The sequence below is a fragment of the Pongo abelii genome, chromosome 2, assembly GCF_028885655.2.
Source record: "Pongo abelii isolate AG06213 chromosome 2, NHGRI_mPonAbe1-v2.0_pri, whole genome shotgun sequence".
Lineage (NCBI taxonomy): Eukaryota > Metazoa > Chordata > Mammalia > Primates > Hominidae > Pongo > Pongo abelii.
In genome coordinates this window covers 180,396,332-180,410,165 of record NC_085928.1, presented here as the reverse complement: position 1 = coordinate 180,410,165, position 13,834 = coordinate 180,396,332, and the positions used below count along the sequence as shown (strand labels likewise).

The 13,834-nt window shown below is 41.2% G+C and overlaps 1 protein-coding gene and 1 long non-coding RNA gene across 2 annotated transcripts in view; one reads left to right on the top strand and one right to left on the bottom strand.

Annotated features, from left to right (window-relative positions):
• LOC134761052 (uncharacterized) overlaps positions 1-2,074 on the bottom strand; it is a 38,337-nt gene extending 36,263 nt beyond the window's left edge. The window contains exon 1 of the long non-coding RNA XR_010139300.1: positions 1,947-2,074. This is a non-coding gene — a long non-coding RNA (uncharacterized LOC134761052). The remainder of the gene's footprint in view (positions 1-1,946) is intronic.
• SLC7A14 (solute carrier family 7 member 14) overlaps positions 1-11,902 on the top strand; it is a 131,712-nt gene extending 119,810 nt beyond the window's left edge. The window contains exon 8 of the mRNA XM_002814273.5: positions 1,972-11,902. Within this exon, the coding sequence (XP_002814319.1) occupies positions 1,972-2,294 (323 nt within the window). The 3' untranslated portion in view covers positions 2,295-11,902. The remainder of the gene's footprint in view (positions 1-1,971) is intronic.
• Positions 11,903-13,834: the final 1,932 nt, after the last annotated feature.

The window sequence follows — 13,834 nt, the reverse complement described above, 5'->3', positions numbered from 1 at the left end:
AGGGAGGAGGGACAAAGTCATTTGAGACAAGGAGGGAGAAATCCAAGCTTAAAAAGGCACACTTCAAATTCAAAAGAGAACAAGATTTCTCAAGCACCACAGCAGCAAAGCAGGCTTGACTTGCAGTTCTAAGCAAACCAGCCCAGCAGATGCCTGCAGGGTTAGCAAAGTCAAAGAGACTGGTGCTACTCAGAAGAGGATGTTAGGGCCGGGGAAGGAGGTTGCATACTGTATGGACCCCAGTGCCTAGGCCATAGTGTGGGCTGAGTGGGCTGTGGAACACTGTGCCCATCAGGCACAGTTCATTATCTCAGGGACACTCTGACCATTGGAATCACCTGTGGAGTTTTAAAAACATACCTATGTTTGGGTTATACTGCAGGCTAATTAAATCAGAATCTCCAGGATGGGGCTAGGGTATCAGAGTGGTTCAAAAAACACCCCGAAGTGACTTTCAAATGCAGCCAGCCAGGGTTGAGAACCATCAGTTACCTCATTTCATCCTCAAGCACTCCCATGTTAAGAGGGTTGCTATAGCTCTCATGGTTTTACAAAGAATGCTGAGGAACAGAGAGGCTAAGTAATGGGACCAGAGTTACACAGCTAACAGTGATGGAGGCAGGATTTGAACACAGAGCCCACACTCTTACTTATCATGTTCTATGGACTCCAAGGTTATAGTTCTCAGACTTCCAGGCCCTGAACCTTCACAGTCTATTCAAGATAGAAAATGGGGACTCAAGCCAGGACTGATGGCTCATGCCTGTAATCCCAGCACATTGGGAGGTGGAAGCAGGCGGATCATTTGAGTCCAAGAGTTTGAGACCAGCCTGGGCAATATGGTGAAACCCCATCTCTACAAAAATACAAAAATTAGCTGGGCGTGGTGGCACACGCCTGTGGTCCCAACTACTCGAGAGGCCAAGGCAGGAGAATCGCTTGAGCCCAGGAGGCAGAGATTGCAGTGAGCCGAGATCATGCCACGGTACTCCAGCCTGGACAGCAGAGTGCGACCCTGTCTCAAAAAAAAAAAAAAGAAAAGAAAAGAAAAAGAAAATGGGGACTCATAAATGACTTTTATGTATGTTTTTTAAATCATAGAAATGAAACATTAGCATATATGAATGCTACATATTAACAAGGGGACAAATTTCTTTCCTTTGATTGGGATGACATCAACACAGAGGTTGCATGGGACATTTCATGCTTATCAGGAGTTCTCACTCATTCATTCAACAAACATTAAGTGCCAATTTTCTGCAGTCTATAAAATAGAAACGACCCTGTGCGGATAATCACACAACAGATGTTCTAAGGGACATAATAGCAGCATGCACTAAACACTCTGAGAGCACACAGAAGAAAGCAGGCAGATTGGAGTGGCCATGATATATTACGCCTTTAGTGAGTGTAAAATGTCAAGGTAAATCACAGGATAATATATGCATGCTGCTAAGAGGTGAAACAAGAGATGGAGTCCCTAAGTGGAGGCAGAGAATAACCAAATCTTATAAGAAGGTTGGGAATAAACTGTTGCTGATCCATAAATATTTCACCCCAGGGTAGAAAATGCAAATTCTTGGCTGGCAGCTATATGAGTGTAATGAGCCGGATGTCAGCATGGGAGGTAGGGACTGAGGTAACCTAGAGACCCCGTATCCTGTCTAAAGAGGCAGCCAGTTCTCAACACCAGCCAAAAATCACTATGTAGAAATGTGGATGCAGGGTTGTCAGACCTTCCGACTCTTTTAGGAAAATCTGTAAATATGGGTTACTTAACGCAAGATCTCCCAATTTTAAAAAGGCATCTAATTCAAGTATTTTCAAAACACCACATAAACCAAAGAAAATACATTCCCGCCCTTCCCCGCCCTCCCAGCTTTGATTTCATCATTGAAGGTGGTCTCTCTGCTAGTCCCAGGATCCCAAAGCAATTGCTTATTCACCTGTACCTTTCCCCTGGCCCCACAGGTCTGCTGATTTATTTTGGATATGGCATCTGGAACAGCACCCTGGAAATCAGCGCTCGAGAAGAGGCCCTGCACCAAAGCACGTACCAACGCTACGACGTGGATGACCCCTTCTCAGTGGAGGAGGGTTTCTCCTACGCCACAGAGGGCGAGAGCCAGGAGGACTGGGGCGGGCCCACCGAAGACAAAGGCTTCTATTACCAACAGATGTCAGATGCGAAGGCAAACAGCCGGACAAGTAGCAAAGCGAAGAGCAAAAGCAAACACAAACAGAACTCAGAGGCCCTGATTGCAAATGATGAGTTAGATTACTCTCCAGAGTAGGAGAAACACACAAGTGGGTAGAAATGGCGATGATTGATTTTCAGTAACTTAACCTGTGGGCTAGAAGGTGAAAACTTTTTTGGCTCTCATTTCACAAATCCAGCCTTCCCCAAATTCAATCCCTAGTCATAGCCTGTCATTTGCTACTTTTGCTCTTCAGGATAGTTCTGTTGAAGGGCTTAACCTGGTCCCCTAACTGGTCGCCTTGTTAAATAAAATAAATAAATAAACAAGAGGCTATATGAAATTCCATCTTAGGTGCAACCACCAGAGCTGATGGTAGCAAATGTTTCCTAGGTCTTTGCTTTGCTGGTTGAAGCCCAAGCAGAAGCTCTGGGCAGAAGGCAGAATTTCAGTCACCTGAGACATGGGGACAAAGCTCTGTTCTTGGCATGTCAGGCTGAGTGCTGCTCCTCGAGGTCAGGGTGGGTAGGTGGGCATTGGCACTTCCTGAGCAAGCATCATTTTATCCTGCAATCTCACCCAAAATTAATTCATGGAAAAGACACATGCTTCTTTTTATTCACCAACATTCTCACAGCTTCCAAACTATAATTTTAGGATCCAGCAAAGGTCAGGGACTCTAGACCATTTTCCCAATGGTTTCAGATTCACCATAAAGCAGTCATGCAGACCCAGTGATATGGTAAGAAGCACCATCAAAGCTCTATGTAAATGCCCAGAAGAAAATTAAATAACCACATCTTGCAGTGAAGGCCAGAAGGGCATTGGCAGAAATTAACTCTCTGTCATGGCCTCTCTTATATCAGACTGCAGCTCCTGGTGATATGATGAAAGAGGGCAAAGGTGGAGCATGATTTCATGGCACTGATATGCCTTGAAGAAATAGGTTGTTTGTTTTATAATCAGATAAAAATCTTTACAAGGAGAAGTGAGCCAGCCACTGAGATCACATTGCAAATTCTCTTTCACATTTCTAAAATTATAAATTCTGTAGTTTTTGAGATATGCAACCACTTGATTGGTGTGTGCTACTCTGAAAACAAAATAGGCTGAAGTACAGCGACTTAGGTAGTTGCATTCCATGAGATCACATTTCACTTCTGAACTTTATTCCTTGTGGGTAGCTCACTTTCAGAGGTGTATTTTTTTTCCTGTTATTTCCCAGATTAGTTTCACTGAAGCCCAGAGAAATATCTACCTGGTAAGATGTAAATTGGGGCCATAAAAGGGGCTATTAAAAGAATTTTCTCAGAAATAGAATAGATGAGAGAATTTGCAAAGGAAAAAAACACACATGGGCTATAATATAAATTCTACTCTTGGATTACAAGAATTCCTGTGGCTGCACTGAGATGCGTACAAATGTATGTGAAGGTACAATTTGAATCAAGCTATCATAAAATTAACCAAGCTATTAAAATTAATCAAGCTATTAATAAAATCTCTGTGAGGATTTCCTGAAAGAGGGACAAAAGAAGAAATTCCTTGTCCTTTCTCTGCTGGATGTATCAGTATGCCAAACGTTTTCCAGAACATATTCGCTAACACTCAAGTCTGTTATTTCTGAAAGGCTGAGGCTCATGCCGTCTTGACATGCTTTAGGATTATGGCAAGGAGGTAAAAGTCTATTTTTTCATTCAACTAACACTGGTTGAGAATAGACCAAATGCTAAGTGACAGGAATGAACAGAAGCATGGCACTTGCCCTTGGGGGCTACAGTCCATGGATAAGCAGCACTGGAGCCTGGTAAATGCAGATAAAACAACAAACTTGACAAGTCTCCAGGCTGATGCACTGGGTTTTAACATACGTATAAAGACCAATTGAAACTAGTTTTTAAAAAATATGCTTTAAATAAATTACATATCGTAATCATAGCCAATGTATACCATTAAACTAAAATAACTGCAATTTTCTAGATATTTTTTATTCTTCTGTAGTCATTGTTTAGAACTCTGATTTCCTGAGGTCATTTTGTCATTTTAATGTCATGCTTGACAATGCTATGTTTTCTCTTCCCTAGAGTTAACCATAAAGATACAGTGCCTACTCTGTGAAATACAGCATTGGGAATTAATTATAAACTAATTATCAGTCATCTTTTGAAAACAAAGTTTTGAATTGGCTATAGGACTCAACAAATCTGCCTGGTTTAAATAGAATCTGTTAAGCTTGATACACATCTAGATAGATGAGGTGGGGTTGTATTCATTAAACATGAGAATAGAGAAATAGGAGTGCAAAATAGCAAAATCTTAACATGGGTGAAAGAGCTTCCTTTTACTAATGAGGTTTAAGTATTAAAGTAACAATAGCCTGGTGGCAGATGAATGCAATTTCTATAGGATGGGAATGGAAAATGTATGCTTTGGTTAACACCATTGCTATTGATTTTGTGCAGATTCTATTAACCACTCTCATTTCAGGAGCCATTTTTCCCAAATAGTATATTAGTATATTTTAAGCTTAGCTCCCTTTATTTTTCTAAAGTTGATAAATCACCTCCCTAGCAACCTTAGTTTAAAAAAAAAATCACTAAGATAGAAAAAGTATTTTCAGGTACGTAGACATGTTTGTCCTCAGGTTTACCAGCTTCTGTGAAACAGTCCCAGATTTTACAACGCAGTTTTCAAATACCATCAATCACTAGAATGACAATATTACTCTTTGCTTAACAGGTTTCTAAACGATGTATTTGTGGGACCACATTAAAAGTAAGATCACCTTATAATTATCTTAGAAACTTTACCCCTTGAAGGGAGTCCAAGGAAGACCTACATTTTATTGAATTCTGAATAGCAAAAACTCTCCGAGTGAGATTTCATTGTGTGGATTTGTGGTTTGGAGCCAATTACCTGATTTTTTTCAGATTTCATTCTACTTATTTATTGGCTCTCTGCTTCATTTCAAAAGAATTTGAGGCAGCTACTAAAATATATATAATACAAAACAAAAATTAAGTGAGGAACTCAGGGCCAATAAAAATAGAAACAGAAAGGATAAGACAAAACTAGATGTATATTTAGTGCATAAATGCAGAACCCTGATATGCTTTACTAAGTTTGCCAATGAGTGGCACCATGAAAAATAATAGAATTAGTGGTAATGACAAGAAGAAGTACTTCTGCATGATAAGAACAAATTTTTCCCCATGCGGGCAGAGGTTTGAAATAGCATAGATCATTAAAATCTGCAGGTAAGCTTCAAACCTAGATTTTGCTAGCTACATGTGCCTGGCATATAGTGTGTATTCAAGAAATACCTGATGATTGACAGAATGAATGAATTGGAGGAAAATGAAATATTTATTCAACAATTATTTGTGGAGTGCCTATTATGTACTATGGCAGATATTGATATCGTAAGTCAGATAAAAATCCGGCTCTTAAGAAACAGAGGAAATAGAGCTTGGTGTGGTGGTATGTGCCCATGATCCCAGATAGTTGAGAGACTGAGGGAGGAGGATCACTTGAGCCCAGGAGTTCAAGGCTGCAGTGAGCTATGATCACGCCACTGTACTCCAGCCTGGGTAACAGAAGAATACCCTGTCTCTTCAAAAGAAAAATGAAATAGGGGAAATGAGATATATAAATAAAGAACAATAGTGAATGTGTCAGGTAAGATGAAGGACTTGTAATGTGCTGTGGGGGTTCAAATATGAAGAAGGCCTTCTTCCTCTGGAAAGGTCATAAAGAATGTCACACTTGTGTTGGAACTTGTGAAGTGGGTAGAATTTTATCAAGTAGAAATGAGACAAAGGCATGCCAAGCAAAGGATCGGCATGAATAAGGTCTACTAGTTTGTGGTCCTCTGACTAAGAATTTGTGCTGTGCCTTCATTAAGAGAAAGCAAGGAGCTAGTTTGCCTGGAGCACATGATGTATGCATGACTTACACATGCAACAATAAGAAATAATGCTAGGAAGGCAGGTGAGGGCTCACTCACAGAGAGACTTGAATGTCACACTGAGCTGGCTGACTTTCTTCGGGTGAGAGAGTGGGAAATAATTGGGGAACTGACCAAAGTATGAATCCGGGAAGGCTGAACTTTAAGAAAGCTGAGACGGTGGCTTCCTTGCCTATGCAAGGAACTAACAAGCCACATGTACACTCCAAGTTGATTTAACAAATCAAAGGGAAAAATAGCTGTACTTTGAGTCCTGTGTCTGCATTCATCATTAACCTAAGAAAATACAGCCATTTAATAAGTGGACAGGCAACACAATTTAACAGCCACTTTAAAGTTTTCAACAATAGGTTTCAACAACCAAATCTAACAACTTTTTATATCTATCTAATCTAAACAGTAAAACCTCAGCTCCAGGTTTTACTGAGCTTGAGTGCTACTTTTTTTTTTGAGACAGAGTCTCACTCTGTCACCCAGGCTGGAGTGCAGCGGCACGATCTTGGCTCACTGCAACCTTCACCTCCCGGGTTCAAGCTATTCTCCTGCCTCAGCCTCCCAAGTAGCTGGGATTATAGGCGTGTGCCAGTTCTACTTCTTAGTAACAAACTAGTAGCTAATCAAATGCCTACATAATGGTCATGATAAATCTGTTTAAATAAATGGCGGGCAGAAGGGAGTTGTTGAATTTAACAGTCCATCCTTCTTCAGAATCTATGGGTCAGCCAGAATATAAATCTAGTAATTATTGGAAAACAAAACACAAACTCCTTCAAAGAAATCTCTCTCCTGTATTCTGCTGAAAAGGGTTGGTAAACCTGACATCCTTTCTTTTGTTGGAAGACAAATCCAACATTTGTTAGACATCCAACATTTGTCGGAAGTCTACCTTACAAGGAACCACCTCTTATCTGCAACATAAACAGAAGCTACATCGGGTTGAAAATACACATAGAAGACTGGGGAAAATTGCCGTCCCCTTTCGCACTAGGTTTTACCAGGGGCCCAAGATGTCAGAGGAAAGTCCGCGGAGAGCCAGCCACAGGTTTACCTAATTATGAATCTCAGATTAGAATGTCTTATTGTGTGGAAAAGTCAGAACTCAGGAAATGTGTCTGAAGCCAGAGCGGGGGTCTGCTTACAGTCTACACAGCAGGTAGGGGTCCACTATTGGAGTATAAGCCTCTGGTCAGTGAGCAGTGCAGAGGTGCCCCTAACTTCCTATGGGGGGAAAGAGAGGAGAGCAAAGGAAACACACTCCAGAAGTCACCACGAGGGCTGTGTGCCAGCGCTCCATTTTCATGCTGTTTGGAAAAGACGGGTCAAGGAAGATGTTTCTATCCAAAGTTTTCACGGAGCCTCTGCTTCCCCTGTACCTGTGTAGCTCCCTGAAACTGAGGACCCATGTGTCTGCAAAGACCTCTGGAGATCCTAAGAGAGAGAGGCACCAGCAGGTAACCAGTGGCGGCCTGGCCACGAAAGAGTATTTGAAATTAAACAGTGAGCAAGTGCAGAAACAGCATCCCAAACCGCAGGCCCCACCACACGCAGGAACCAGAAAGCTGAAGTTTCACCAAGGAGTTTACATAGTATTTCTCACTGGGAATGGGGATGGGTAGCAAAAAGCCCCTTTCATGTACATAATGGTTGGTCCTATGTCCTACTTTTATTTTCTCTAAGACTTTTAGAAGAAAGGCTGTTTTAATTTTTTTTTCTCCTTAAGAGCAAGTTCCTTTTTAAAGTGCTTTCCTCTTCTTGCCGTGCTTGAGTAATGCAGGCATCATTCTGAAATACCTAGGCAGTTGCCTTTTGCCAAAATTACTTCTCTAAGAAAATAGAGTGTTCTTTTTTTTAGGACTTAGAACCCACAAGGGGTGAGTGGAAGTTTTGTAGCCCATCAAAGGTGAATATGTGTTCTGCAGTATCAACTAAAACAGTGTACAAAATCATTAAACTGGGCCGGGCACAGTGGCTCATGCCTGTAATCCCAGCACTTTGGGAGGCCGAGGCGTGTGGATCACCTGAGGCCGGGAGTTCGAGACGAGCCTGACCAACATGGAGAAACCCCATCTCTACTAAAAATACAAAATTAGCCAGGTGTGGTGTTGCATGCCTGTAATCCCAGCTATTAGAGAAGCTGAGGCAGGAGAATGGCTTGAACCCGGGAGGCAGAGGTTGCGGTGAGTCGAGATCACACCATTGCACTCCAGCCTGGGCAATAAGAGCAAAACTCCGTCTCAAAAATAATAATAATAATAATTTAACTGTGTTCTGCACACACAGAATTACAAAATCCCTATAGGACTTTCACAGATAGCTTTGGGCTTAAGGTCTTCGGACAACAGGTAGTTCTAATTTCTTACTCTTTGGGACATTTAGTACATGTTGGTACACATAAGGAAAGAAAATGGCTTATATTAGAGCTAGGAAACAGGGGCAGCCTGGATTTTTATGGTAGGAACTCACTCTGTGCTTTTTTTTTTTTTTTTTTCTGTTAAGTTTTCTTGACACTGACATCAGTAACATTGGCTAAAGGGAATTGTGAGTCGTGAATTTCGCCTGCAGTGCAGACTTTAAAGGACTGTGTTCATTCTGATTTGGGGATGAAGAGAATGTTCCATGCACATCTATTGATTGGTCTTGGCAGTTGCTGATACACTTGTCTCGTTCACACTCCCAAAGGCGAGGATTTACCCTGGAAATCATAAACCCCCACTTTCCAAAGCAAAGATGCTATTAATGTTATGATGGTGCATAAATACCTCAACTGTCTGGGCTGAGAGAGGGGGCTGCAGGTTTTTAAGAGAGCAGCTATAGTCCTCATTCCACGTAGTCACATCATCTGATGACAGGACTTCACATTCTAGCTTTTCTCACTGTGGAAAAGAAATGTTACTGTTTAATTCATATCCAAAGTTATAAATACAGCTTGTAAATTTTACTAACTTGTTTCTTTTTCGTTTGGTCCTTGAGAAGTACAACTTGCATTTACAGATGGTAATTCCTAGTATTGTTCTCTGCTATCTTTTTTTGGTATGAAATTGCTGTATTTGTTAAAGTTTGTTCGTTTTGTGGTTTTTAATTCCCATTGGTGCGCTGTACAATCTAGTGTATCGTGAAGAAAGAAATAATATGCAGATGTATTATGAAATGTGTTTTATTTTCAAATGTGTGGTGTTGACAATATATTGATTTATCAAGATACCAAGGGAAAGTTCTAAATTTAACAAAATGTGTATATTTTAATAAATGCGTAAAGCTTTATTGTGTGCCTTTAAATTTAAAAATGGGTTTATAAAGAAAGTCAGAAAGAAAAGTGTCTTACTAGAAAATATCCATAGTAATGTAAAGCTTTTACACGAGACTACCAAAAAAAAAGAAAGAAAAGAAAAAGGAGCCTTCCCATATTTTGTTAACCTTAACCAATATCTGAAGTCTGTTACTTTTTTTCCATTCTTAAATGGAGATGAATAAGTGAATTTCGCCTTAAGTGTCTCAATTGTCCTTTGTAGAAAAGCCAGATAAATGAGCTCATTTTGAATTGCGTTATTGTGGAAAATTCATTTTCAGAATAAAACATTTTAAAAAGTACAGCTAATCGACTAATAAAATTTAAATTTGAAGAAAGTCAGTGCCATCCTACCTCTTTAAATTTACTTTACGTCCCTGAGGAGAACATGAAAGTTCCACTTTAGTGGGCTCTCAGGAGAACCTGACCTGGTGCTGTCTCCCTCTCATGTTCTTCTAACAAGACTACAGGGCTCTGTCAGGGACCCTGCTCACTACACTGCCTCATTAATTACCCCTCTCCCGGTACAGTCCTACTCAAGCCACAGCCCCCCACACCCTCTGCACCATCTTACGTCTAATACTGAACATTCAGTTCATTGTCCCCATTTATTTTAAAGAACAATTAGAAAAACAGTACCTGCCTACAGTCCCAAACCAAATTACCATAGCATTGATGTTGGCTTAATTGATCTTACTCATTGATGGCGCAGGTGGTGATACCTGGAGAAAAAGGTAGAGGGTGTAGCAGGGCCACATATTTTCCATATCACATGGGATGCAAAGAAACTGCCATATCTTTATTTCCTGCAACTCCCTGATCTCCCTTGCAATGGTCCACCTGACTGAATAGCAGGGGAAGAAAAACAATCCATAAATGTATTAATGTTTTATATATAAATGTATTGTGTAATCATGTCTTAAATGTATTAAGGTATGATGGAATCCCAGTTGATTTCCATTTAGTGTTTTTAGATGATTGAGTCCCTTTGGGATAAGTGCTCAGTCTTTTGGATTTCCTCCCTTCCCCCTTGCTTCTCTCCAAATTACTTCTGGAAACAGAGCTTCTGTGATCTCATAAGGAGAGGGGTGCAAATGAGAACTAGGGTGCTCTGGACCCTTAGCCAATGCTCCTGCAGAATAGCTACCTGGACTGCCCCTGGACAGGTAACAGCTGAGGAGAACCTGACCCATCCAGCCATGTGGGCTTCATGATGACATTCACTTTCAAAGTTTGCAGGTCTGGCACTGAACCCAGTCATGAAGTTCCTGCACACTGATGCCTCTTCATTCAAACTCCAGGCCTGGGCTGGCCCACCGAGCCCTCGCACTTTAGAATCCACTGCATGTCACCCTGAGTCTTGGGGAATCAGAATCACCACCTTAGGCTCGAGTATCCAGCCACTTCCTTCACTAATAATACACATGCATTCCTGAGCTCTGCTCATTGAGACTTGGAGCCAATGACATGCTGCAGCTTGCTCATGAAAATGATTGGTAACTTAGCGACTTTTGTGAGTCAGTTGCTAAATACAACATTATTAAAACTTAAGTTCTATAAACTTACAAATAATTACATTGAAAACAAAGGCAATATATACTCAAAACTCTTTTACTGTGTTTTACTGTTATCTATGCTCTCGAGGTTATTTACAATTATTATATCTGTATGGCAGAAATACTACATAATGATGAGCTATTGCACATCTCTCCCTCAACTCTAGTGAATTCACATTGGTAGCTTGAAATCAGCTATAGTGGAAGGATTTACACCATGGGAATTGGAAAATGCTACAAAATCAGAACTGTTTTTCTCTCTCAAAGAAATGGCTGTACACATTTACCAGCAGATCACTGCTTATATCCTTTCCAAGTACGTATACCATTACTCTCAACACACAATGTTTTCAGGCTTTCTCACTCCTACCATACCTCCACCCACAGAGGAGGGAAAGCCTGGACAAGCATTTTTCCCCCTCTATTCTACCTCTATTTTTCTTCCCCTGTCCACCATCCATCAGGACCAGCAGGGGCTGGGTTTCCACTCTTTGTTCCTTCTGACAAGGACTCCCTCTACATGTTATCTTACATATGTCCTCCTGGGGACAATAGCCTCATAACTGGTGAAAGGATTGCCCTTTTTTTTTTTTAACCACGGAAGAGACTACAAATAGTATCGAGGAGTCACAGGACAATCTAAAAGTAGGGATTACCAGGATCAAAAATAATTGGATTAATATTCCAAAATACAACATTATTACATGGGTCTTAAAATTAAAAGGTTATTCAATAACAAATATTGGTGAGGATGTGAAAAAATTAGAACCCTTGTGTACTGATGGGAGCATAAAAGGGTATAAACTCTATGAAAAACAGTATGGCAGTTCCATGGCCAGGCGCGGTGGCTCATGCCAGTATTCCCAGCAATTTGGGAGGCCGGGGCGGGCAGATCACTTGAGGTCAGGAGTTTGAGATCAGCCTTCCCAACATGCTGAAACCCCGTCTCTACTAAAAATACAAAAATTAGCCAGACGTGGTGGTGCACACTTGTAATCCCAGCTACTTGGGAGGCTGAGGTGGGAGGATTGCTTGAACTCAAGAGTTTGAGGCTGCAGGGAGCTGAGATTGTGCCACTGCACTCCAGCCTGAGCAACAGAGTGAGACTCTGTCTCAAAACAAAACAAAAACAAACAAAAAAGAAACAGTGTGGCAGTTCCTCAAAAAATTCAATGTGTAATTACCACATAATCCAGCAATTCCATTTCTGTATATATATCTAAAAGAATTGAAAGCAGCATTTCCAAGGATATTTGTACACCCATGTTCATAACAACATTATTCACAATAGCTAAAACATGAAAACAACCCAACTGTCCACCAATGAGTGAATGGATAAGCAAAATATGACCTATACATACAATGGAATATGCAGCTTAAAAAGGAACGACATTCTGCCATATGCTGTAACATGGATGAACTTTGAAAACATGCTGAGTGAAATAAACCAATCAGCCAAGCTCGGTGACTCACACCTATAATCCCAGCACTTTGGAAGGCTGAGGCAGGGAGATTGCTTGAACCCAGGAGTTCGAGATCAGCCTGGGAAACATGAGAAAACCCAGTTTCTACAAAAAATACAAAAATTAGCTGGGCATGGTGGTGCATGCCTGTAATCCCAGCTACTCAGGAGGCTGAGGTGAGTGGATCCCTTGACCAGCCTAGGCAACATGACAACCCCATCTGTACAAAAAAATATGAAAATTAGCCAGGTGTAGTGGCGGATGCCTGTAGTCCCCCCTATTTGGGAGGCTGAGGTGGGAGGATATTTTGAGCCTTGGTGCTCAAGTCTGCAGTAAGCCATGATCTTGCCACTGCACTCCAGCCTGGGCAACAGAGCAAGACATTGTCTCAAAAAAAAAAATTAAATACTTTCACAAACTATGCATCCAGCAAAGCCCTAATATCCAGAACCTATAGGGAACTTAAACAAACCAACAAGCAGAAAACAAATAACCCCATTAAGAAATGGGCAAAGGATATAAAGAGACACTTCTCAAAAGAAGACATACAAGTGGCCAACAAGCATATGAAAAAATGCTCAGCATCACTAATCATCAGAGAAATGCAAAGCGAAACCACAGTGAGATACCATCTCACACCAGTCAGAGTGCCTTTTTAAAAAGGCAAAAAAACAACAGATACTGGAAAGGTTGCAGAGAAAAAGGAACACTTACACACTGTTGGTGGGAATATAAATTAGTCCAGCCACTGTAGAAAGCAGTCTGGAGATTACTCAAAGAACTTAAAACAGGCCGGGCACAGTGGCTCACTCCTGTAATCCCAGCTCTTTGGGAGGCTGAGGCGGGTGGATCACTTGAGGTCAGGAATTCGAGAACAGCCTGGCCAACATGGTGAAATTCCATCTCTAAAAATACAAAAATTAGCCAGATGTGGTGGCGCACATCTGTAATCCCAGCAACCTGGGAGGCTGAGGTAAGAGAGTCACTTGAGCCTAGGAAGTGGAGGTTGCAGCTAGCCGAGATCACACCACTACACTCCAGCCTGAACAACAGAGCGAGACTCCATCTCAAAAAAAAAAAAAACAGAGCTACCATTCAACCCAGCAATCCCATTACTGGGTATATACCCAAAAGAAAATAATCATTCTACCTTCTGCGAAAAAGCCACACGAACTTGTACGTTCATCACTGCGCCATTCACAATAGCACAGACATGAAATCACCCCAGGTGCCCAACAATGGTAGATTGTATAAAGAAAATGTGGTACAAATATACCATGGAATACTATGCAGCCATAAAAAAGAATGAAATCACGTCCTTTGCAGCAACATGGATGCAGCTGGAGGCCATAATCTTAAACAAA